This window comes from Alligator mississippiensis, chromosome 6 (genome assembly GCF_030867095.1).
Source record: "Alligator mississippiensis isolate rAllMis1 chromosome 6, rAllMis1, whole genome shotgun sequence".
NCBI lineage: Eukaryota > Metazoa > Chordata > Crocodylia > Alligatoridae > Alligator > Alligator mississippiensis.
The window spans coordinates 75,701,748-75,727,747 of NC_081829.1; the positions used below are offsets into that span (position 1 = coordinate 75,701,748).

The 26,000-nt window shown below is 43.9% G+C and overlaps 1 protein-coding gene across 2 annotated transcripts in view; it reads right to left on the reverse strand.

Moving 5' to 3' along the window:
• PPP2R2D (protein phosphatase 2 regulatory subunit Bdelta) overlaps positions 1 to 26,000 on the reverse strand; it is a 46,342-nt gene that overhangs the window by 13,475 nt on the left and 6,867 nt on the right. For both annotated transcript variants that reach the window (XM_059730017.1, XM_006265017.4), the window contains exons 3-4: positions 13,143 to 13,240; positions 6,394 to 6,559 (exon numbers count right to left, since the gene is read on the reverse strand). In XM_059730017.1, coding sequence (XP_059586000.1) covers positions 6,394 to 6,559; positions 13,143 to 13,240 — 264 coding nt within the window. The remainder of the gene's footprint in view (positions 1 to 6,393; positions 6,560 to 13,142; positions 13,241 to 26,000) is intronic.

Below are 26,000 nucleotides of genomic sequence, written 5' to 3' on the forward strand. Positions count from 1 at the left end.
GCTTTCTATGCCAGTGTACAAATCATTAATAAATGCATTAAACAGCACTGGGCCTAGGACAGACTCCCATGGAACTCCACTGAAGACCTTCTGCCATTCTGACATGGACCCATTAATATCTACCCTCTTCTTGCAGCTATTGGGCCTGTTATCTACCCACCTGATAACAGTTTTGTCCAGCCCACATTTTTCCAGTTTATTTATGAGGTCAGGCAGAACCATGTCAGAAGCCTTGCTGTAATCCAGATACGCTACATCCACAGCATTCCCTTTATCCACTCAAGTAGTAATTCTGTCGAAGGAGATCAAGCTTGTTTGACATCATTTGTTTTTCATAAAACAAATGCCGGCCGCTTGTGATCAGCTTTTCCTCCTGCAGATGCTTGCAAATGGCTTTCCTTAGGATATGCTCCACTAGCTTCCCAACTATTGAGGTAAGGCTAAGTAGCTATCGAGTAGATCCACCTTCATTGCATCTTCTGTTAGGAATTTCCCCAGCCTTGTTAACAGAGGACCCATAGCTTTCTTGGTCCTTCTTTTCTAGCCAACATACTTATAAAACTTCCTTTTGTTGTCCTTGACCTCCTTTGCCAGGTGCAGCTTATTCTTTATCTTTGCCTTCCTGATTATGTCCCTGCAGGTTCTTGCTATTTCGTAGTATACTTTCTTGGTGACCTGCCCATTTTTCCACTGCCTTTCCTTTTGTATTTGAGAAGCTCCTCGTGCAGCCACATTTGTTTCCTACCATTCTTCTTGTGCTTCCATCATGCCCAGGCAGTTTCTTGCTGGGCTTCTAGTACTACGCCTTTTAGAAGTTCCCAGCCCTCCTGGGGCACCTTTATCCTTCTGTGTGTTTTCCCATGGTACCATGCCTATTAACTACTGGAGCCAGATGAAATCTGCCTTTTTTAAATCAAACATCCTAATTTTGCTGACCTCATGGTTTCCCTATCTCAGGGTCTAAAATTCTACTGTATCGTGATCGCTTCCTCCCACATTACCCCTCACCTTCACATCCTACACCAGTTCTTCCCCTTTGGTCAGGACAAAATCCAAGATAGATAATCCTCTAATCATATCTTCCACTTTCTGTAACAGAAAGTTATCCTCCACACAAGTTAGGAACCAGTTTGGCATTTTATATTTGGCTGCTTGTTTTTACAGCAGATGTCCAGAAAACTAAATTCTCCCATCAGTACCATCCCACCTCTTTTGGATAGATTTGTCACCTGCTTGAAGAGAGTGCATTATCCACCTCCTCTTCCTGATTTAGTGGCCTATAATAAATCCCTGTCATTATATTGGTGCTGCAACTTTCACCTTTCATCTTCATCCAAATTCATTATGCTTTGCTGTCTTCCTCCTAAACCAGGGAACAATTGTATGTGTTTTTTACATAAAAAGCAACACTGGCACCTTTCCTCCCAAACCTGTCCTTCCAAAACAGACTGTAATCCTCAATGTTGACATTCCAATCATAAGAGCTATTCCACCAGATCTCTATGATGCCAATCAAATCATAGTTTTTTCCACAGGTTACAGCTTCCAGCTCATCTTGTTTATTCCCCGTATTTCTCACGTGCATTGGACATATTTTGCATTTAGACGTACTTGTTTCCCTTTTGTACCACTTATTGCAGTCCTGTAGCTCCCAGAGTTAATAAACATGTTGAATAGCATTGAGCCTAGGACAGACCCTTATGGGACTCCACTTGCAACCTCCTGCCATTCTGACATGGATCCATTTATAATTACCCTTTGCTTGCAGCTCTTGAGCCAGTTATCTATCCGACTCTTAATTTTGTCTAGCCCACATTCCTCCAATTTATAAGATCATGTGGGATCTTGTCAAAATCCTTGCTGATGTCCAGATAAACTATATCCACAGCATTCCCTTCATCCACCCAAGAAGTTACTTTGTCAAAGAAGGAGATCAAGTTTGTTTGACATGTATTTTACTTAATAAATCCATGGTGCGTGCTTGTGATCAGCCTTTCCGCCTCGAGATGCCTGAAAATGGCCTTCCTTCAGATATGCTTCAGTAACTTCTGAAGTACTGAGGTGATACTTACTAGTCTACAATTCCCTGGGTCCTTTTGCCTTTTTTTTTTTTTTTAAAGGGGCACTCAATCTCCTTACCTTCTTTTCTCTGTATCATTCCTATGACAATAGGATGCATCTGAAAAGGTTGTCACATTTCTAAAGTATCTAACTCCAAAATAAGCAAAAACCAGATAACTGACTTCTGTTCCTTTAGTTCAGAATAGGCAACAGATGATCTGGAGAAGGTACTGTGCTAGAGAAGATGTAGGTGAAGGAAAAGAATAGACTGAGATACTCCTTTAGACACCAGCGCAGGGAAGAGGTTTTTTTGCATCTCCACAAAAAATTCTCCAGAGAGTACACGTGGCTCATTAAAACGTGGAAGCCTGGATGTGGTTAACAAGAGATTCTAACTCAAGGTAGCAGCTGTAGATAGCACCACTGAGTTCTGCCCTAAAATACTCAGTATTGAAAGCTGCAGTGGTGATTCTAACAGTACTATGCGAGAAACAATTGTACCCTGGTGTTGCATAAGGCTGCTTCTAGAGAGCAAGCTGCTGACTAATAAAATACTGAGAGGCTTCATATATCAAGTGTGTTCTTTTTACTGGTACTGCAAAAGTACAAATAGTTGGTACTAATGGCAGAGGCTAACTAGCTATTAGCGCTAACAAACTGTTCAGAATTAATAATGTTTTAGCAGATGCTAACTGGAAGAGCATTCCAGTTCAATTAATTCAGTTCTTTTCTTCCTTACTATCTGGTAGGGCAATTGGTGCAGAGGGACCAATTTAAAAGTTTGGGGTTTTTTAAGCAGTAAGGTGGCATAGTCTGCACCATCTGTACCCACTGCAAGGCTCCCTCATGCTGAATGTGGTCCTTTCAGTCCAAGATTTAAGACTGACCATTTTGACCACTGGAGCACTTACGGTCTGACTTCTAACTGAGAAGGCTGGAGCCTCATTTCTTAGAAGGCTGAATCAGATGCATCCTAAGAATGGGACATTCAGGGGTCAAAAACATTTTTTTTTTTAAATTAAAATAAATAAATAAATAAAAACGTGGTGAAAAAAAAAGGGGCAGGGCAACCGAAGGCTCAGTGCTCCACAGAGATGCTCTGGTAGCCTACCAGTCTCTGTGGTTGGCCCTTTCCTCAGTGCTGAAATGCACTGCCTACAGTGACCGGGACCTGGACTCTAGGGCTGTGTGACCCCTCAGTACCCGATTAGATTCAGCAGAGATTCGGCCCAATTCGGTGGCCAAACCTCCAAATCCAAATCAAATCAGACCTTTAAATCTCTTCGAATCGAATCAGAACCCTCTGAATCAATCAGAGAGATTCAGAAAGATTCAGTGATTTGGATACAGACACAGCTTTAAATGTTTTTCCTACATACCTCAAGGTACCAGGCGGCTCGTGAACACTGCAGTGGTGGGGCAGATGGAGCGTCCCACAGGAACGCAAGGGGCTCTCCAGCACGTTCTACAGTAGACCCCGAAGTGGACCAGAAGCACTTCTGGTCCACTTCTGGGTCCGCTGGGGAGAGTGCTGGGGGGCCCCACTGCGCCCCTCCGGCACAGTGATTGGCGTCTCCAGGGCCTAGCGGGGCACCCAGGGTCTTCCTGTGGCCGACTGCCGAGCATGCTCCCCAGAGGACCCGGAAGTGGAGCAGGGGGCTGCACTAGGCCGCAGGCTGAGTGGGGGGCCTGGAGCCGCTGAGCTGGGAGCTGAACCTGGCTGAGGGGTGCGTAGAGGGGGCTGGAGCCATGTGGAGGGGGCGGCCGGCGGACGCACCCCTCCCAAGCTGCACCCTCCATGGTCCCCTGTACCCTCAGTATTCCCCCCTGCTCCCCCCACTCCCTGGCATGGAGCCCAGGTCCCAGTTGCTGTGATGTGATCAGTCCATGAAGTGTGCAGAGGGGCTGCACCCTGTGGGGGACAGGGGACCCATCCCTCCTGAGCAGCCCCTCATAGCCCCCTCTACACCCACATTCCTGGCCCTGCAGGCTTCCAAGTTGCTTTACAATTAAAACATTGTCCAACTGATCTTTCTCTGTCTCTCGTTTTGGTTGTGGAGGAACATAGGTTGTACTTTTCCTGGGATGACTGAAGGAAGTCCTCCCCACACAGTTTATGAACACTCCAAGTAATCCCCTTAAAAATGTTCCATTACCCCTTGGGATTTCCTGTTTTAAAAAACAGACCAAATCAGGGCACCAGTAAAAGACTACAGTAAGATCTGGAAGTTATGCTAAGCTGAGGCTTATTCACAACAGGTTAAACACTGATGCTGACTTCACAGTGCAAGCATAGCTAGGCCATCTGAGAAGAAATACTGTGGTATCCCTTCCAGTTTATCTTCTGTATTCATAATAATTTCAAGCCGGTTTCTAGGTGCCTGATTACCCCTTACAACCTTATTTTTTTCCTGGCTGTTGATCAGTTTCTTGAGATGTTCGAAACCAGATACCCCTTGTCACTGAACAAGGTAATTCATTTAATTTGAAACTGTTTATATAACAGGATTTTCCTTGTCAATTATGGTGTAGGACCTTCTTGATTTACACAATTAAAAGAATACTTTGAAGAGGTTGGACTAAGGGTATAAGAAAGCAGTAAAGCAGTAAACAGTGGACTTCAAGAGGGACAAATCTCTCTGACACCATCCGCTGTTGTTTTCGAGAAGCTGGGGTAAACAGATCATCTCTTTCTGTCGCCTGTTTAACCTTCAGAGATCGTGCTAGGAACGTGGCCTGCCAACAAAACACCCGAGCGCCTTGGAACGGTGAGATCCCATCTCTCGCGCGCGCGCTCTCTCTCTCGTTTTAATTGTGGAGGAACATGGGTTTTGGGGTATTTTTTACTTTAACTCCTACAACTAAGTGACAGTGTGTGCACTGCTTCAATTCTACTGTGACATCACTTTTTGTATCATCAGTTTCGCTGTATCAGTTTCCATCTGTGTTTATACTTTATGTAGTAAGTAGCCAATTGCCCATCAAAAATGACTGGGGTAGGAAGGGGCTGGGATGGAGTGCTGTCACCTAACACCCCATGCTGCTGCTGTTGTGCCTCTTGTAGGGAGTGGGGTGGGGGAGCCGAGGCGAGCAGCTCCCCCACCCTCTGTTCGGTCCTCGGCGCAGCTTTGGAATCATGGCAGCGTTCCCCCATGCTTGAAGCACTCTGATTGGTTGTTTCTGTCAGCCAATCAAAGCGTGAATAAAGCATTATGGACAGACAGAAAGACTTAGGCTTTTATAATATTAGAATGGGAGGAGAGCCATTATAGATAGGAAAATGATTGTACAATTTGGCAAGTAGACTCAGGAGCAATTGTAAAACTGGAAACAATTTTTCATTTAAAAAAACCTGATTAGATTTCAAATTCACAATAGCCTTTCCAGATGGAATTATCAGGACAGTCACAGAAGTAATTACTTAAAAAAAAATAAAAGCTTTCCCTTATTATAGCATTATGATGAAACAGCAGTAGTACACAGTTCCACAAAATAAGAGTGCTACGTAGTGAGAAAAGCTGTAGTATAAATGCTTCCTAGTGACATATATTGGAAAATAACCTTTATGTTTTTCCACAATTTTAAGAGAAGACAGAAGGAAGCAGTGTTATCTTTCAAGCTTATATTATACTAAATTGAGTGCATGACTCGACTCTTATTATACATAATAGAAACCCAAATAGCCAATAACCCATATTGTCACTACAGCTGTTGCTTTTAGACTAAAAGTTCTTTTAAACTGGGAAATTTTGGAAAGAAAATACCATACAATGAATACTTCTAGGAAAAAAACAAGTGATGTAGTGTTGCTAATATCAGGTTGTCCTAATTTTTACCAAAGAATATCCCTGCCCCAGGAGGTATTTAGGATCAGAAAAGCAGATCTGCGGCTTAAATCCTCCTTGTTTAAAAAAAACCCCAAAAAACATACAGAACTGGGACTAAATCCTGCCTCTGCTACAGTTGTGGATGATGGCACAAGAAACCTCTCCACACAGTATTCATAACGGAAAGCAGAGTAACATGCACACAGGGTGTAAGCTGACTGGGTCAGCAGTTTGAGGGTTAAGAAGTTGGCCTACTTTCATTTCCATAAGAGAACTAGTGAACAGCTTTATTCATAATTTTATATCACTTTTGTTAATGAGAATTCAATATTCTAAATAAACAGTATTAAATCCAACATGGTTTTACATGTAGCAGAACTAAGAAAAAATATATTAAAAAAAAAAAGGAATGAGTAGATGGATTCAGAGTAAAAATAAAGAATTCAATTAAAAAAATATGAAAAGATATATTTTGTAAAATAAAAGTACATTGAAATATGCTTACCATTTGTAGATAGTAGGAAATGAGCAGCATTCTGTTGTGGTAACCACCTAATTTTATTAATTTTTTCCTCAATTTCTAGACTTTTCAAGTAATCAAACTCAGGTTCATGACTCTGAAAGGTACTGTAAACATTATATTCTCCCCTAGAATGAGGACGGCTTTTATTCTGTAAGATATAATATTCAGAATAATGTTAATATTATTTCTGCACGAAGAAAACAATATGACCATATATATACACTATATGTATAAGTCAAACAATTATTAATTACAACGTTAATGTAAACTTGGAATTAAAAACTTAGGCAATTATCTTGACAAACTCAAAAAATCTGCTTGAACAACACAGAAGACCAATTACATGAGGAAAAACAATACAATTAATATTACAATGAAGTAAAATAAGCCATCTGAGCAATAACATTACCTGGCTCCCCCTCTCCTCCTCCTTGCCTTCCCTCCCTGCCTTTTTTTTTTATGTTACTGGTGTAATCCCAGAAGCTATAAAAAGCAAAGTGCTTTGGAAAGGGTGCCACCTGTACAGGGGAGTTTTGTTAATATAGGTAAACAAAAGTCCAAGTTGAAAGCTTTGTCCACTGTACTTTCAAATGAGCTGGTGGGGAAGGCTACATATGCTTGATCAACTTCTCCTCACGGATCATATGGCTCTAACTGATGCCCTCCCCTATTTAACCAGCCTCCATTTCTTTTGCTTCACTCTAAAAATCAAGAAAAAAGGGATACTGCACCACAGCCAGCTACATTCCTTTGTTGCAGGAAGAATGTAATAGGCCCCAATGTATGGATATAATGCTGGCCACAGTTACTGAAATAGCAATAACTAAAAAACTTATGTTTAGCTCATTGTAGTGATACATGGTTTTTAAATGCTTTTAAAATATTATAATGGTTTATGAACATTAAAGATCAGTCTCTACCTACTAACGCTCATCAACATTTACTATATATAACACAGAAAGTGAGGCCTATATTTAAAGCTGCTCAAAACTTTGTTGTAAGACCCTGTTATCAGACACTTACACTTTCACTTTAAAATGTGTAGGCTGAAATTTTCCATGCTGGGTATCTGCTTTATGTATTTTCCCTCTGTCACTTACTTTTTCCCTTTCGCTTTTGAGAAAAAACAAAATGGTTCGGACATTTTGAGAACATATTGGGGGAAAACTCTTTAAAAAAAGTTACAACTGGTTTACCGAGAACCCAGTTAGAGCAGTGATTCTCCACCAGGGTGCTGTAGCACCATGGGGCACCGCCAGATCCTTTGAAGGGTGTTGCAAAATGTGAGGACATATGAAGGTAAGTGCAGGTTCAGACTCAGTCCTTGCCCAGCTGTTTCCCTCCACCTGGCCCCTCTGCAAGGAGGTAAGCACTGTAATAAGTAAGTTAGTTTTTTAAATAGTATGCCACTGAATTCACAAAAATTATGGAGGGGTGCCTTAAGTACAAAAAGGTTGAGCACCACTGCTCTAGCGTACCCATGCTTTGGAGAAAGGACTTAATATTTGGTATGAACATTCAACTTGATGTCTGGGCATGCTATTGAAACCCAAACAAATCTGACTGTTATAAACCTATTTACATATGCTCATTAAAGACCTGCTTGCATTTGATAGCTAGGTTTCAAAAAATTCTGTCTGCACTGGGCATGTGTCAGCCCAGGAATACAGGAGATAAGTAGGGTCCTTCTCAGCAAATGCTCTTTCCAGGATCCAGTAACTGCTAAAACACCCAACACCCCAAGGAAATATGGGAATTGCCTTTACTGTCCTTTCAATATTTTCTTGTGTTACTGATCAAGGAAACTGGAGGAGAAGAAAGCAGCACAACTGGGACCCAAAGGAGTGGAGACAAGGATTGAGATGAAGAGCAGACAAAAAACAAGAAAAGGGGATGCTGGCCGAAGGAAGCTACCAGCTACCATCTAAGCTTAAATGCACTCTTTTCAAAACATGAATTAAATCCAGATCTTTGAATCTCAATATTCCTCCCCTACTATCAAAGAACTGTGACACCTGCACATCATCTCCATCTAGCTCAAGGGTTGGCAGCCTATGACTCAAGAGCTGGATCTGGCCTGCAGAGCCATTTCATCCAGCCCACAGACTTGGGGCTTCAGTGGCATTCGGTACCAAGAGACTTCAGCTGAGGACATTCTCCCTGTCCCACCATGTGGAAAAGAGGAGGCTACAGCTGGGTACTAGCACCCACCCTCCCACCTCTGACCTGAACAGGGTTGCTCCAGTTCACAGTCTAAACACAGTTGATCTAACCTAGCTGATCCACAGAAAGCAACAGCCTATTACAATTACTTACTTTTAAGCAGCAAGGACCTGTGCTGTGAACCTAAAGGTTTGCGATACGAGATAAAAGACAGGTTACAGAAGTGGGCAGATGAGAACAGGATGGGTTTCAATACAGACAAGTGCAAGGTATTGCACCTGGGGAGGAAAAACCAGCAGCATACCTTCAGGCAGGGGAACTCCCTTCTTGTCAGCACAGAGGCAGAAAAGGATCTTGGAGTCACTGTTGATTCCAAGATGAACATGGGCGCTGCACTTCAGGAGGGATGTGGATAGCATCAAGAAATTCCAGAGAACGGCTACTCACATGATCAGGGGGCAGCAGGGTAGGCCGTATGAAGAGAGACTATGGGACCTGAACCTGTTCAGCCTCCACAAGAGAAGGCTGAGAAGGGATCTGGTGGCCACCTAAAAAACTTGCCAAGGGGGACCACCAGGCAATGGGACAGTCCCTGTTCCCCCGAGCACTACTGGGAGTTACAAGGAATAACAGCCATAAGCTGACTGAGAGTAGGTTCAGGCTAGACATCAGGAGGCACTACTTCACAGTCAGGGTGGCTAGGACATGGAACCAACTTCCTAGGGAAGTGGTGCTCGTCCCTACCCTGGGGATCTTCAAAAGGAGGCTAGATAATCACCTAGCTGGGGTCGTTTGACCCCAGCATTCTTTCCTGCCCACGGCAAGGGGTCAGACCTGATGACCTGCTTAGGTCCCTTCCAACCCTATCAACTATGAAACTATACACAAATTGTTTGCACGTAGCATTTATATGAAAAATGCATATACAAACTGGACCCCAGATGACCACTGATTTCTATGGACACAAAAACAAACTAGCAATCTCTTTAAATGCACCAGGAGGAAAACATCAAAACAATTTATTTTGACAGGGTAATTGGCTTAGTAGATAAAAAGGGAAGCAGATAATGAGATATATTTTGGATTCTGTAAGGCTTTTGCTAATCTTTTGTACAAAATGAGCTAGGAAAATATGGCCTAGACCAGGGGTGGGCAAAATACAACTCACAGGCTGGATTTGGCCTGCCAAGGGATTCTATATGACCTGTTGGTAGGTCCCTTGGTCCCACCCAGCTCAGGCACAGGGGGCACCCTGGGCTATGGTGGCTCACTCTGCCCAGCTGTCACTGCCAATTTCTCTTCTGCACCACTGGAGGTGCTGGATGCAGCAGGCCGATGGGGTCTCCATGGAGACTAGCCTGGGACTGCAAAGCAGTGACAGCGCAGGGGTAGGGCCCAGGGCAAAACCATTATCCGCTGCCTGGCTATGCCCCAGGCTTTAGTACCCACACGGACTATCCTGCAATCCTGGCTCTGACCCCGCCCCATTCCCCACCTGCTCGTGGCCCCATTCCATCTTCCTGTACCAGCATGTTCCTGCATGTGGAGGTCCAGGGCAGTCTCCAGGGAGACCCCACTCACCCGCCTGCTCCATCCAGTGCCCCTGGGGATGGGTGCAGGGTGGACGGGCCCATGGCCTGATAGGATCAATTACCTCCCCCCCTTATCCTCTGCAACAGTTCACCAGAACTCCTTAAGCAGCCCTCCAGCCCAAATAATTGCCCATCCCTAACCTAGATGAATTCAACTTAAAGTGAGTATACACAAGCAGTTATCTGCAGTTTGCTGCTAAAATGGAAGGGTGTCACAGGTGGCACACTGCAGGGGTGTGCTTAGCCCAGTTCTATTAAATAATTTCACGAATGATATTATACAAAATAGCATTTGCAGATGGCAGCAAGCTGGGATTTGCTGCAAGCATCCTGAAGAATAAGACCAGAATTCAAAATGAATTTGATAAAGTTTTGTTTTCAGACCTTCAAAGCTAAGTATAAAATTACTCACTTATGTCAGAAAAGAACTGTAATCAAGGCAACATCCCACTTGGCAAGAGCAGTCAAATAAATAACTTATTTTACAGCTACAGCACAAGGGGGAGTAATTAATGTAGGAGTTCCGATTGTGCTAGGCCATAGTAATGCTAAGTTATTGTAAGCTATAGTGCTGAAAAGCAATATGAGAGAAAAGAACCTCCTGACTGCTGGATGACCCAGTAAAAAAGAGAAAAAATTAAAATACACTAATGAGCAGAAAAAAGACATTGAAGGGAGTATGAAAACAGTAGCTACAAATGTAAAAGTTAAAACTTACTAATGGAAGTGGAGGTGCATAAACTTGACAGACAAAACAAATAAAGACGAAGATCTTGACAGAGTGTGATAAGACTGGGGTGGAGGGGAGGGTGGGAGGTATGCAAACATAAATACAGGAGTTAGGAGACCTGTTCCTCGTAGAGACCTAGAGGAGTGTGAATAACATAGTGTCTCTACCTGTCAAGGGCAAGCTTCACTAAGTTGGACTGTCATGCTGTCCAACAATAATAAACCTTTCTGAGCTTTCGCCACTGAACACGTATTAGAGTTCTGTTTTCTGTTTTGCCTTCAGGACCTGGAAGATGGCTTGCTAGCATTAGCCTTTCCAAACATACAGGCTTCAGCAGTGTGTACATCAAAAGCGAAAGCAGCCAGATACCACCAAAAAAACCCCACTCCACATGCCTCAGAACAACAATCAAAACATCTAGCTGTGTAAGACGCTATAAGTCTTGGTGCCTTTTGGTGTAACACTCCAGCCTACTGTTTATGCAGACTTAGAAAAGTAGTTTATTTGCATCCTTACATTTTCTCCCCACTCTACTTTGCTGGTTGATATCGATAGTTGATTATTAACCAACCATATTGGCTGATACTAATCTGATAACCGATTTACAGGAATGCAGCTGGGCAGCGTGGAAAGCAACTCCCTGCAAGTAAGTCTGTGGAGGGGAAGGGGTAGATTGAGACCCCCATGGTGAGGGAAGAAATGGGGCAGGGGCTTGGGGACATTGCCCAGTCAGGGTGGTGAATGGGACCTGGGGCCAGGGCAGGGAGGACAGAGCTGCAGGTGGCTTGTCCAGGGAATCAGCATCCCAGCACTTAAAAATGGCAGTGGCGGTGTTTGAACTAAAGCACATCAAATTCAAATAAGCTTTAGTTCAAATGCCACTGCCACCATTTTTAAGCACAGGGACACTTTTGACCGGAGCAGAGCCGAGCAGCGTGAGGGCAGATGTAGGCTGCCTGCTGTGGGCTCAGGGCTCTCTGCTCCACTGCCTTTGCCCTGGGAGCTCCACACCAGCTGCAAGCCCCCTGCCCACCCAGCAGCAGGAGACACAACTTGTCACCCCCAGCAGTGCCACGTAGGCAGGGGATATGCGGCCAGCGTGGTGCTCCAGAGGGAAAGGCAGCTTTGTGGAAAGCCCCAAACTGACAGCGGGCAGCCCACATCCACCCTGTGCACAAATCTGGGCGAGCACACATCCCCCCCCATGCCTCCCCTGGGGGTGTGTGCACAGCGGTTGGAAGTCACCCCTACCCTCCCCACCCCCCAGACAGGCCACCCGCAGCTCTGTTCTGCTCCATGCCTTGGCCCTGGATCCCATTCACTGCCCTGGCTGGGCAGCACCCCCATGCCCTGGGCCCTTCCCCACTCTCCCCCTCACTGCAGGGTCTTCAAACTGCACCACCCACACCCCTTCCTTTCCCTATACTCCTTCCCCTCCCACAGACCTACCTGCACAGCACTGCTCTCCATGCTACCCAGCTGCATTCCTGCATACAACTGCGTGCATGCATGCAACGTCCAGGCCCTCAGGCAGAAGGCATATTGTATTTATAGGTGACATTATCAGCTACACCAGTCAAAAAAAGCCGATAATGTTAATTTTCCTTTTATTAGTGCCAATCCGACATGCAACTGATATATCCATGTACCTCTATACTGTATTTATCAAGACAAGAAGATATAGAAAATAGAGGTATTTTCCTTATGTTGAAGATTAAGATACAAAGGACACTGAAACATCAAGGGACACATATGCCAGAACAGAGAGTAACACAGGAAAGATTTACCTAGTATCTATCAATCTGATGACAGCATCTAGAAAACAGCTTCAGGATGGAGGGCAGTGGAGAGCATCTGAAGCATGGGCATCCTCCTGCATCTTTACTGCAAGGAGGTGGCTGCTCCTGAAATCTTTTCGTTTCTTGTAGGAAGTTAAAAATTAAAAATTTAAGATGCCCTGGGCCTTAAGTTTTTGCTTTAGGGGAGCCACCATGGTAACTGTCCAAACTTTCAAGTGTACAGCCTAAACAGGGATACCTGGACTTTTCGGTACAGCACCAAGTTCAGAAGACATACTGAGAGAGTTCAATCAAGGAAAATTAAGCCAATTAGAAGTTTTCTGAAGAAACAACTGGCTAGAAAATAATCACATTTACCCTCTGTGACAAAAAGATGACATAGCATACATTTTGGTAAGAAAGAAAGATCAGAGCAATGTTAACACCTTTGTTTTCAAAATCACTGACCTCTTGTTCCCTTTGAAATATAACCACTCTACCACCTTTGTCTCCTGTTGCAAGAAGATCTCCAGAGTAATTAAATTCAACTGTTGAAATAATATCAGCTGTAAACAGAAGAGACACAAAATAGCATTGTAACACACATACCAAACCAATAAAGTTTAGGACCTAAAAACTGAGTGAAAAAGAAAAAAAGAAAAATCAACTGCACTTTCCTATGACAGCAAAACAATCCCAGCTATTTTACATTAATATCAAAGACTAAGAACATGTTTTGTTCAAGGTTTTGATCAATTTTTTATAGATCCAAATTGTTAAAAAATACATTTTTTGAATCTGAAAAGCATTATGATTCTTATAAAATCTGTTTAATTAACTGGTAGTATTTAACAACGGGATAGAAAGAAATATAATTCACTGGATTATCTGAAAACCAAATTATATGTTTGTGAAGTACAAATCTTAAGGTCTTCAATCAAAATAGGTAAGCAAGTAAGCTCTGTGCTGTACAGCACTGAACAGAAAACCAAAATGGTGATGGATTTAGGATGAGAAAGTGGTCCATCTGGTCTAGAGGTCCGAAGTAGAGACTTCAGAGGAAACTGCAAAAAATTCTGCAGTTTGTTGTTTCTATCTTAGGAAGAAAGGAATAATTTACTTAAATTACTGAGCTTTAGGATCGGAAATATATGAATTATAGCTTCTATACATGAACTGAAATGTACGTGTCCAGTTGGCAAATCACTGAAAGGAGTGAAAAGGATGACCATAGTCTGAACCTCAGAACAGGGTGTTTACATATATTTAGACAACCTTGTGGGATCCCAGCTAAATTCCAATGGACAGCATATCTCCCTCCAGAACTGCTAGTAAGCAAGTCTTAAAGTTGCTTAACTGAATGAAAAAGTTACAAGACCAGAAATGCTACAGGATATTTGGATGAATTGCATGGGAAAACCCGAGAAGCAGCAGTGACATTTCATTTCAGACTTGCTCTCTTAACTTTATCATTTATATTAAAAAAATGCAATGTTGTTGATTAGATGTATTTTAGTGCAATCATACTTTCTATTTTAACTAAGTAATTTTACATAAATTATTCTCCTTTGCATGCAAATCGCCCCATAACTTAAATTGTAACTTAAAAAATAATGAAACAATAAAATTGCGCGTATGAAACTTTATTTTAAAGTTAGTCCCTTTCATACAAGTTTCAAATAGCAGGGACCACCCTCCTAAAACTGCTTTAAGACAAGGGCAACCTCCCCTCAAGGTGAATTATTTTAAGCATGAGATACTAAAGAACTGATAAATGACAACAATATGCAAGCACAGTAAGAAATTTGGATTTGTTGGCTCCAACAGATATTCATAAGTTGCTTACAAGACAGTGTGTGTATTTTTGGTTGAAAGCATACCTGTAATATTTGTTCCATTTACACTTGATTGATTACTAATTCACCAAGAACCAGATGTGTATAGGCATAATGGACCGTTAAAAAAAAAACAAATGTCCAGTTCTGAAAAATAAATCTGTCAATTAGGTAAGATATCAGCCTTAAAATCTGGCACCTAAGCAAAGTTGCAAGCTCACTTACAATGTGTGTAAATATATGGAAAAGTAAGTATGCATATTACCCAGGACCTACCTAAATCATGGCAGAAGTTAGTGGTGCACCAATGCCTTAAATCTCACTCTTTTCACCCCCACTCCCGTGCGACTGACTGGCCAAGGGGCAATAAATGCCACAATTTTTGACTCTCGGCAAAAAGTCAGTATTTTAGAAAAGGAAACCATATGAGAGATTAAAAAAATAAATTACTTGTCTTTTCTACTGATACCTTGGAACCAAGAGAGGTGCTAAGAGTATGTAGAGCAGGGGTGTCCAACCTTTTTGAATGTGGGGCCAGATCATGAACTTTTTATCACCCAGTGGGCCAGTGAGCCATATTCAAAGACCTCACAGGAAGCAGTATCACATCAGGAAATGATGTCACGTGGCCTTTGACACCAATAAAGTTGCAGGAAGTGACAATGAAATGGGTCTAACCAGTTCAAAACTCTCCCTCTCTAGCATTCACCTCTGCCACTATTCAGGACAGGATACTGAGCTAGATGGACAATTGGGCTGACCAAGCATGGCACTTTTTATGCTCTTATGTTCTTTGGCTGAGCTTCCAAACTATGGCTTAGATTTGCAAAAAGGGGTAAATAGGCATGTTACAAAGTTGTCATAAAAGACTTGGAGCCCTCTAAATCCCATTCATTTTAATGGAAGTTAGCCTTTTGACTCAGCTTTGAAAATCTCAGTCCAAAGTGCCAACCAAATAAGTTAAAATATATTTTATGCAGTGCCTCTATGTGGGGCTCTCCAAGCATTTTACAAACATTAAATGAACCTCAGGATATCCCTGCTTTTCATAAGAAATGTGGTGATGAGGACATTCTGGGAACATCTCTCACTGTGTGTGTGATCTGCTTCTACAGTCATTGCACCACCCTAGAAGGGCCCTCACTGCCTCATTTCCAGTTCAGAGCAGGTAAAGTGTAAGTGGGTAGGAAGATCTTATTTTTTGGCAGCAGGTTTGAGTGGCTTGAAGCTAGTGAAGATGTACCCACAATTAGTCACTGACCAGAGTGGGAACACAGTTGTCCTCACTTAACAACATGGCTCCAAGGCCCTATACTGTCTCTGCTTACATGTTGCTCTCATGTCCTCTTGCTTTCCTAAATCTCATGAGAGTAGCAGATTCCCATCATGCCTACTAGACTGCTGTCACCGGATAGCTGTCCTGGTTCTAAGGTTGTGCTTCTGACTCTTTCATGGCCTCTTTTAGGGTGCGCACTTAGAACTCTGGTTTTTCCTTCCCGCCCATTTTGCTGAATTGTGATTATTCCCATGGGGCATGAATTTAGTTCAGTGGCTATGATTCTGCTTTCTCATACAGAGGCAATGACTCTCACAAATTATGGCATATTTTAGTAGGATAAAAACATTTTGAAGGCCACACGGAAAGCAATAAGCAGTCTTTACTCATATGAGCTTACCATGTATCAACCACCTGCTACTTGGGTTCCTGGCAGGTGGTCATAAGTTTATTAGCACGTTGTTCCGGAGTGAGTCTCTGTGCCACAGCCTACATCAGGTCTCAGATCTAGGGAGCCTGACTCCTCCCCAGCCATAGGCTTGTCACATTATACCAATCTGGTGGCAGGTGCAGACCCGGCTGGGCTCCCCTCATCCCCAGCAGCATGTGGGAAGCCAGCTTCAGCTGCATGCCACCTTTCCTGGCCTGTGCTGACCCGGCTGGGTCCATCCCATCTGGAGCAGCATGTGGCTGAAGCCGGCTTCCCATGAGCTGCTGGGGATGGGAGGAGCCCAGCCGGGTCAGCACCAGCTAGCAGAAGCGGCACCAGAGCCATGCGCCACTCGGGATGGGACGAGCCCAGCTGGAGCAGCAGGGGCTGAGCTGCATTTTCCCCCTACCTGCGCCGGTCAGTCCCAAGCGGCACACGGCTCCACCGCCACTTCTGCTGGCCGGTGCCAACCCAGCCAGGCTCCTCCTGTCCCCAGCAGCACGTGGGAATCCAGCTTCACCTTCGCGCTGCTCCGGATCGAACAGATCCACTCGGGTTGGCACCAGCCAGCAAAAGCAGTGGCGGAGCCGTGTGCCGCTCGGGACTAACCAGAGCAGGTAGGGGGAAAGTGCAGCTGAGCCCCTGCTACTCCGGCTGGGCTCATCCCGTCCCGAGTGGCACATGGCTACTCCTCCTCTTCCCACACGCACGGCGTCAGCAACGTCAAGCTGACGCAGTGCATGTGGGAACCTTGTCCCTTCCCCAGCCCCTCAACAGTCACTAGGAATCTGCTAAGAGGCTGGGGGAGAGACAAGGGGTGGGAACAAAAGTAAACAGTGTTTACTTTCATTTCCCGTCGCAGCACCTCGGCCTCAGAAAATGGCTTGGCGGGCTGCATGGTGGCCTGCATGTTGGACAAACTAATGTAGAGCTACCACAGCAGCTTCTACTTTGGAAAAGGTTACTAAATTCCTGATTCTCCAGCTTACCATCAAAAATGTGTCATAAAATGCTCTATTTCTTACTGAGAGGCTAGCTCTAGTGCGTTGGGGTTTTGTTGTTTAACCTGGAAAAGACATTTTTGCAGCATACCTACAGCATCAGAAAAAAGTGTAAGCATAATAGAAGGGACAGGAACTGTTGCACTTTACTGCAGAGATGTTCTTGGCTTTTTCAACAAAAGCTCTCAAAAAGTAAATTTAAGAATATCATGAGCAGAAATCATGAACTATTATGCCTTTGATACATTTCAAATTTTCATTTCCATAGGTGGTAACAAGCTGTCCATATGAACAGAGAGGATAATAAGGTTGTTTAATGTAAAGGAAAAATAAAATACTAGGGCTGCTTTTTCTCTTGAACTTAATAAGGTATTTCAAATCTTCCCTCTCTGTGTTAGAGAACTTAATATTTTATATAAATATATACAATAGAAAATAAATACTATGCATATTATAAAAAAATATAATTTTACATAGACAAACATATATAATGTAATGCAGATTATTTCTACTGTATGCAGATTATTTCCATATATATATAGTGAAAAAATGCTTTCTGATTCCTCCCCCCTCCCCTGACCCCCCAAAAACTTCTAAAATCACCCCAAGTGTTACAAGACTGACCTGAACTAGATTTTTTCTGGATTCATCTCAGATATGTACTGAATTTTTTCTGAACCCTTAATTGAAGAAAGGAAGAGCTGCATACACACACACACAGGTCAGTTGCATCATATGCGCATTTAACTTGCGCGAATTCAACTATACGTGGGGTGGGAGGGGGGGCGGGGCTTGAGCTTGCACATGGCGCTGCCGCTTACCTGGAGGTCCATTCTGGCGGTGACAGCCACTGCCTCCAAAACCTCCTGCTGTCGCCATGGAGCTGTGCCCAGAGCTGTGTGGCCGGCCGCCAGGCGGCAGCGTGGTGGTAGTCGGGCGGCATGCAGCCATCTCCACCACCACCCCGCGCTGCGCCGCTGCCACCAGTCACACAGCTCTAAGCATGGCGCCACATACAAACTCAAGCCCCGCCCCCTCCCACCCCGCGTATAGTCACCGATTTTCGCCTTACGCGATTTTCGCTTTATGCGCTGACTTCAGCACCTAACCCCTGCGTAAGATGAGACTGACCTATATATATATATATATATATATATATATATATATATATAGCTGCGCGCAGCTCTTCAACGTGTAAGACAAATAGGCAACAGCAAAACAACACTTTTAAGTGTGTCCAAATAAAATTTACATTTCAGACAGGTTTATTCCATTTAGTCATCATGAAGCACTGATTCCCTCATCATGCAAAATTATCTAGTTCTCCAAGACAGACCAGATCCTGGTTTCTTGGGAGGTGGAGGAAGGAATTGGAAAGGATTTTCACACCTTTATACATTGTACACACACCCACGTTTCCTCCCTTTATACATCTCCTTTAAACTCTACTCCTCTTTAAAGAAAGCAAAATAATTACAGGTTTTAATAAACCCACCACACAAATCTTAGTATATTTTTAACTATAATTTCTCACATACAAGAATTTTCTTCTATTAATTTGCAGAAACACCAGCTTTCTCTCTTCTACCAAAACACATCAGGCAATCTTTCACAACAGGGAAGTAACCAGTAATGAAATTTCCCAGAACAATGAGGAAAGAGTACAAGTAACATTCACAGCAAAGTACCTTCCCCCCGTCGAGAAACAATAGATTTTTCTGGTATACCACACTTGAAAGCAGTTTTCTTATGAATGGTACACCCACAGAAAACTACAAAACTAATTTTGTATTGCTTAGAAAGGCACAGAAGGCTGTCTCTGTAGACTTCCTCTTGTGTGGCTGGAGCGGGGGGGCATGAAAAAGTTGCCAGGAAGACTGCCTGTGAACTTACCGTGTCACCTCCTCCATGGTAACTAACTACTGTACCCACATTCTTACTCTTAATCTGTAGGATAATCTACGTCACATTTACCATGAGGTATTGTTACCTGTCAGCTCTGTGTTCCTGAGGGAATCCTGGCACCCAGCTTGCTGGACTTATAAAGGACTTTCCCCGTCCCCTCTCCCTCACACCTCATCTAACCAGAACTAAGCAGCAGAAAAGTATAATAGGCATTTTGGGCCATACATTCCCTGGTCCCAGTACGGAGGACTATTTAAACTTGATTGCCAGGTTAGGGAACGCTGAGGCAACAGACTGAGTCAGAGGGGGTATAGGCAACAGTTGAACAATGGTTAAGGGTTCACCACAACGAGCAGCCCATTGGAACCCTGACCACAAATGCTGTCATACTTTTCCCGGGATGACTGGTGGAAGTCCTCCCCACACAGTTTATGAACACTCCAAGTAATCCCCTTAAAAATGTTCCATGTCCCCTTGGGATTTCCTGTTTTAAAAAACAGACCAAATCAAGGCACCAGTAAAAGACTACAGTAAGATCTAGAAGTCATGCTAAGCTGAGGCTTATTCACAACAGGTAAAATACAAAACACTGATGCTGACTTCACAGTGCAAGCATAGCTAGGCCATCTGAGAAGAAATACTGTGGTATCCCTTCCAGTTTATCTTCTGTATTCATAATAATTTCAAGTCAGCTCCTAGGTGTTTGGTTACCCCTTAAAACCATATGTTTTTCCTGGCTGTTAATCAGGTTCTTGAAATGTTCCAAACCAGATAACCCCTTGTCACTGAGAAAGGTAATTCACTTAAATTGAAACTGTTTATATAACAGGATTTTCCCTGTCAATTATGGCATGGGACCCTCTTGATTTACAAAATTAAAAGAATGCTTTGAAGAGGCTGGACTAAGGGTATAAGAAAGCAGTAAAGCAGCAAACAGTGGGCTTCAAGAGGGACAAATCTCTTTGACACCATCCGCTGTTGTTCTTGAGAAGCTGGGGTAAACAGATCATCTCTTTCTGTCACCTGTTTAACTTTCAGAGATTGTGCTAAGAACTTTGCCTGACAACAAAACACCCAAGTGACTTGGATGGTGAGATCCCAGCTCGCATGCGCTCTCCCTCTCTCTCTTTTTCGTTTCTGTTTATTTTTTCTTGCATGGCTATTAATACTAGTACCATCATAAATTTCATATACTTAGCAATAAATAACTTTTATAGTCCAACTGGTGATAACCGGGTGTATTTTTCCTTCTCTACTTCCCCTTCCCCACTTACTCTGCAGCAACACTTCTTTCACCCAAGCCAAAGATCCCTGTAAAGCCCCAAAATACTGTGGGTTCGCTCATCAAGAGGCTACCGCTACTAGGACATATAGGGCAAAAGATTGGGACACATAAGGGGATCAGCTTATATAGGCTGACTGGCCCAGTTTGGCTCAGACATGCCCTAATGAACTGAATGCTGGTCTACAAGGGTGTCAGCTGGACACCCAGCCTGATTCAGAGGTATTCTGTTCACCTGTGTGCTTGTGTCTGACGGCATTTTATTGTTACCTTAATGAATTAATTCGAGGGCATCAGCCTGTACACGCTGATCAACCCAGCTGGGTCAGGCATGTCGTGTGCGTGTGAGAGAAAGAGAGAGAGAGAGACCGATTTGGTGGCTGGAGGAACCCAGCCCCATTGAAACTCAGTCCTGCAACATAGTTCCATTGGGTGTTAGGACTTGCAGAAGGGATAGATACAGCTCCATATAGAAACACAAGAACACAAGCAGCACATAGATAGAATTACAGACACCCCAGAAACGTACCCCTAATAAATAAGCACACCCCAAGGTGACGGGCAAATCTGGTAACTTTATGCAAATAGGAACTACAGAATACATGGAAGTGGGCAAAATATGGCATGCAGGCCAAATCTGGTCCACCAACAGATTTGATCCGGTCTGTGGGTGGATGGCCGCCAACCAATTGGATCTGGCCCACGAGTAGCCAGCGGCTCCAATGGCAGCACGGTGCCAGGTGGGTGGGCAGCATTGCTTCTTCCCAGCAGCATCAGACATCAGCTGAGGACCTGGGTGGAGCTTCCACTGCAGCAGGGGCCAGCTGTGGATGCTGCTGGTAGGCTGGCTGGATGCAGAACCTGCCAGCTGCATCCATATCTGACGCCACCACCCTCCCAGTGCAGTAGAAGCTCCCACCCAGAGCCACAACCCAGAACCTGCCGGCAGCATCAGCTATGGATCCAAGCAGGTGCTGCTGCCACTCTGGGCATGCAGCAGCGCCAGCTGTGGACATTGCTGGCAGGCTCCACATCAGGGCTCCGGAATCTGATGGCTGCACCAACAGCTGACGCAGCCACCCACCTGGCATGGCAGCAGCTCCTGCCTGGGTCCACAGCTAACACCACTGGCCAGGAGGATGGTGGTGTCAGCGTCGGCATCAGCTGTGAACTCTGCTGCCAGGTTTTCCATCTGAGCTCCTGAACCTACTGGCAGCATCAACAACTGACGCTGCCGCCTGCCTGCTGTGGTGAACTACAACTCCAGCAGGGAAGGGAAGGGAAGGGAAGAATGTGGCCCTCAATGGGTCCTCAAAACCCATTAAGTAGCCCTCTAGCCAAAATAACAGTCCACCCCTGGAATAGATGATGCCCGGTAAATTCACAGCCTGTCACTGGTTTATATCTTGACAAGTCCATACCTAACAAACTACCTTCATATAGAACAGCAGTTCCCAACCCCAAGTCGCAACCCAAATGAGGGTCGTGGGGGCAATGCCGGCAGCACTGAACAGAGAAGATAGGCTGCGCCACATGCCGGGAGCTCCCCTGCCCCTGGGCCACCGCCGCCACACTCCACTCTCAGCAACAGGGCATGAAAAAAAAAAGGATGGGAACCACTGATATCAAAGGTATAAGTAACCGAAGGAAATTTTTACAATGTGATGGCTCAAGAAAGGGAAGGAACTAACCATCCTGGAACACAGATAGTAATTTGGAATTTGTCAGTTACCCTTAAAAGGACTAGGGGTGCACTGATAGAGATTTTGGGGGCTGATACCGATAGCCGATTTTTAAGGAGGCATATTGGCCAACACTGATCTGATTTCCAATACAACTGCATCCAGCTAGTAAGTCTGTTGTGATGGAAGTGGAGGGGGGAGGAAAGGGGAGAGGAAGGCAGATCAATGCTCCCTGCAGTGAGGGAGGGAGTGAGGCTGGTGTAGGCACTGCCCAGCCAGAGTGGAGCACAGGATAGAGCTGCAGCTCATCCAGGGGGAGCGGCTCCTGCCACTGCATGTACCCCAGGACGGCATGGAGGGGGGGCATGGGGGAGGGCAGGCCCTGGCCCCAGCCCCACTCCCTCCCTCAACACAGGGAGCTTTGAGCTGTCCCCCCATGCCTCTTCCCTCCCCACTCCTCTTCAACCACTACAGACTTACCAGCTGGATGCAATTCTACAAGCTGCCGGGCTGTGTTCATTGCTGCTACGTGCTGTGATGTGGCTGCAGGCACACACGGACATTTATTGGCCAAATTACCAGCCACATCAGGCTGATTTCCAATATTGGATCAATCAGTGCACCTCTAAAAAGCACCAGTTCAGGATCCTGAACAATACACCACCACAAACACTACAAACGGGACTCATCTTCATTAACTGTATACTGCAAAATTTTAAATGACTGCCTTTGTAATAACATACCGACACAGATCTTGCTTGGCAGCTCAAACGACAATGCAGTATTAAAATTCGATGTACACACTCTCAGCCTTGTGATAACTAGAATTTATTTATCAGTCCACATTCTACGTACAGATGTTCAGTTTGTACTGGGATAATCATTGTTTTCCTGGTAGAAACCACAAGATTACAAATATTCAAGCTTTTTCTTCCGTAGCAAAAATGGGAGAAAAATAACCTGGAAACCAAGGTTAAATCACTCCTGGGCGAGTGAACATCCTCACATTTTCCCGGGGCTTTTTCTTGGGGAGAAGAGTAGTGGAGCTAGAGGAAAGCCTCCTATGCCTTCCCAAGACTAGGGACACTGGTCTGGAGAAGGTGCAGGGGGCAGCCCCACAGACTATGAGGGAATGTGAGGGGAGGCACAGCTGCCAGCTACACCCTGCCTGCTTCTCACTCTGGAGTTCCCGGTGTAAGAAGCAGACAGAGCTTTACCCTGTTGTTCTAGTGCAAATGGGAACAGGAGGAATGGAGCAGCCCACACTTTCCCCAGAATGGGAAGACCCAGACTGCGGAAGACACAAAGAGCAATGGAGAGGAGGCAGTTGCAGAATGAATGTCTGTACTGTTCCCTCTCCCAGTGTCATTTCTAGCAGTGGAAAATGTTCAAGGTTAGAATGAACGTTTATACACAGCCTCTACTGAGTTAAGGGGTATAATTTTTCTATCTGTCCATACACATATCCCAATTCTTTTCAATGAAAAAAAAGAACTTCATTGTGTAGGTAGCCTGCAAAGTTCATGCATAATATCATAGGAGGACAAGGTTCTTCATAGTTAAAGTTGCAACCAGCCTATACTATGAAAGCTTATCTTGCCTCCTTATATGCTTTGGTAAAGCTGTCTCCTAAAGACTGCTTCGTTCTGAATCAAAGGTAAATGTTCTACCAAAAACCACCAAAAAACAAAAAATACAACTTTCTAGAATGAGCCATATAAAATTTACACAGATTTTAAACCGTTTAACATTACTGTCCCTATAATCACAAGAACCACCTGTTATTACTCTTTCAAATTGTCCATATATCATATTTACTCAATAACAAGGCAAAGCTTTTCCCTCATTCAACATTGGGGGGGGGAGGGGACTCCGCCTTTGTCCTGGATTTTAACACCAACCTGAGGCAGGTGGTGGCTCAGCTGAGTAGTTAAACATGTGCAAAAATGCAAGATGGGCATGTATTTCTGTTGAGTTTAAATCTATTAACAGGTGTAACTAAATCCAAAAAAGAGAACCTCCATAAAAGGTGTTTATTTGATTTAAGTAAAACTGGTTTAAAAGCCACACCTTTAGTTAAATGATGGCAACTTTCAAAGAAACACAAACTTGCACTCTAAAAAATCCAGTGAACAAAGGTTAATGATACAACTGCATAGTTTTCATTAGGCTTTTACCATGATGTAACTTAACACAGATTAAAATATAGAAAAGTACGCGTATTTTAAGTTATGTGAAAGAAAAAAGGAAAAATTCAAGAACATGATCAGCAGTGCAGACAGGAGGAAAAACCATATCAGCACAGACAATAACATCACGCACGGTCTTTATACAACCTACTACTGCTCTTCCCAGTCTGTTCAAGGTAACAACCAATATTTTTCTTTGCAAGAGTTGAGTTGGGAGACTGCAATAACTTTCTATGCTAACAAAACAAGATTACAAATGTTTCAGAAACTTATAACTTCCGTATTTCCACAACTTCTTTTCAAATCTGCTCTTGCAATTTTCTTCCACAAGTATTCTTCATTTTGCATCCTATACTATTTATTACTTCTTCATGAACTAGACCATATATTTGATTGAAATACCATTTTTGGCAGCAACAAAAGGAATGAAATATATAATTAAACAATATTAATGTATATTAATATTAATTTTCTCTTACAACTCAAGTCATCTCCTACCCTTGTAGAATTTCTTTTCTTATTTAGACTCAAAACCTTACTTCCATTTTCCCATAGTCTGCTTTCTCTTCCTTATTCTAAAGATCTGCCCTCTGTAGTTGTTTCCTAACTTTACTTTGCATAGCTGCTTTATTGAAAAGAAAAACACAGGAAACAAAAGTTTGCTTGGCAGGCTAAAGTGGAACAATAGATTTCTGAATCGCTATTCTCCAACATCTCCCATATGTCCTAATGCCCTCTTATCATCTTCCAATAAGAAAAAGAAAAAGGCAAAAAAACCTGCAAGACAAAACTCAACCATCTCGTTTTCCCTTAGAATTTAAAAGTAAGCCCCAAGCCTTCCATCTAGTAATAGCACCTACTTCCATCTCTCAGAGAATTTTAGTTTTCAAAGGTTTCTCTATTAAATGCCAAAACTTCCTTATCCCAAGCCACACTCCCCCTGCCCCCCATTATGAACTTGAACACCATAAAGCAGGGGTTGTCAGTCCCCAAATGCAGGGGGTACTTGGGAAGGCCCTAGGGGGTACATGCTGGCAGATGGGGATAGAGCTCCTGTTTTGCCAGGCTTAAAATTTCAAATGTATATGATGGTAACCCACAACCTGATGCCACCGCCTCCCAGGAGCAGGGACGGGGCAGGGTGAGGGCAGCAGCACCCCTTTGTGGGCCACACAGGCCCTGCCAGGCCAGCTGGATGCGGGGGATGGGGTGGGGGGGAAGAGGGGGGAGCTTACACGCAGCCACTGTCACCTACTAGCCCACATTGCTGCCGCTCTGTGTCCAGCTACATGCCACTCGTGTGCCCGCGTCCAGCCACGTGCTACCCCCACTTTCGCCCTCCCCAGCCGCTGGGGGGACACTTACTAAAAAAATGTTGAAAACCCCATGCCATAGAGGAAAATAATAAATACATGGTGGTGCAATAAAGATTACTGGCTTATATTTGTGTTGACCATGTTACTTTACTTGGCTGGTCAGAAGCAAAATAAAAATCAAGTTAATTCCAGTAAAACCTTGACACTATTCTAAACGTGCACGTCCATTACAAATCTTTAGGACTCCCTAAATATTGTTAAAAATACTTTACATAAAAACATTACTTTACATATAATTCACTTGTAAGTTCTCTCTCAACATTAGAAAATTCACTGTACAGACTGTTAAGGGAAAATGAAACCAACTAGAAACCTCTAAAGCAGCTGTTCCCACACACGACAAGCTGATT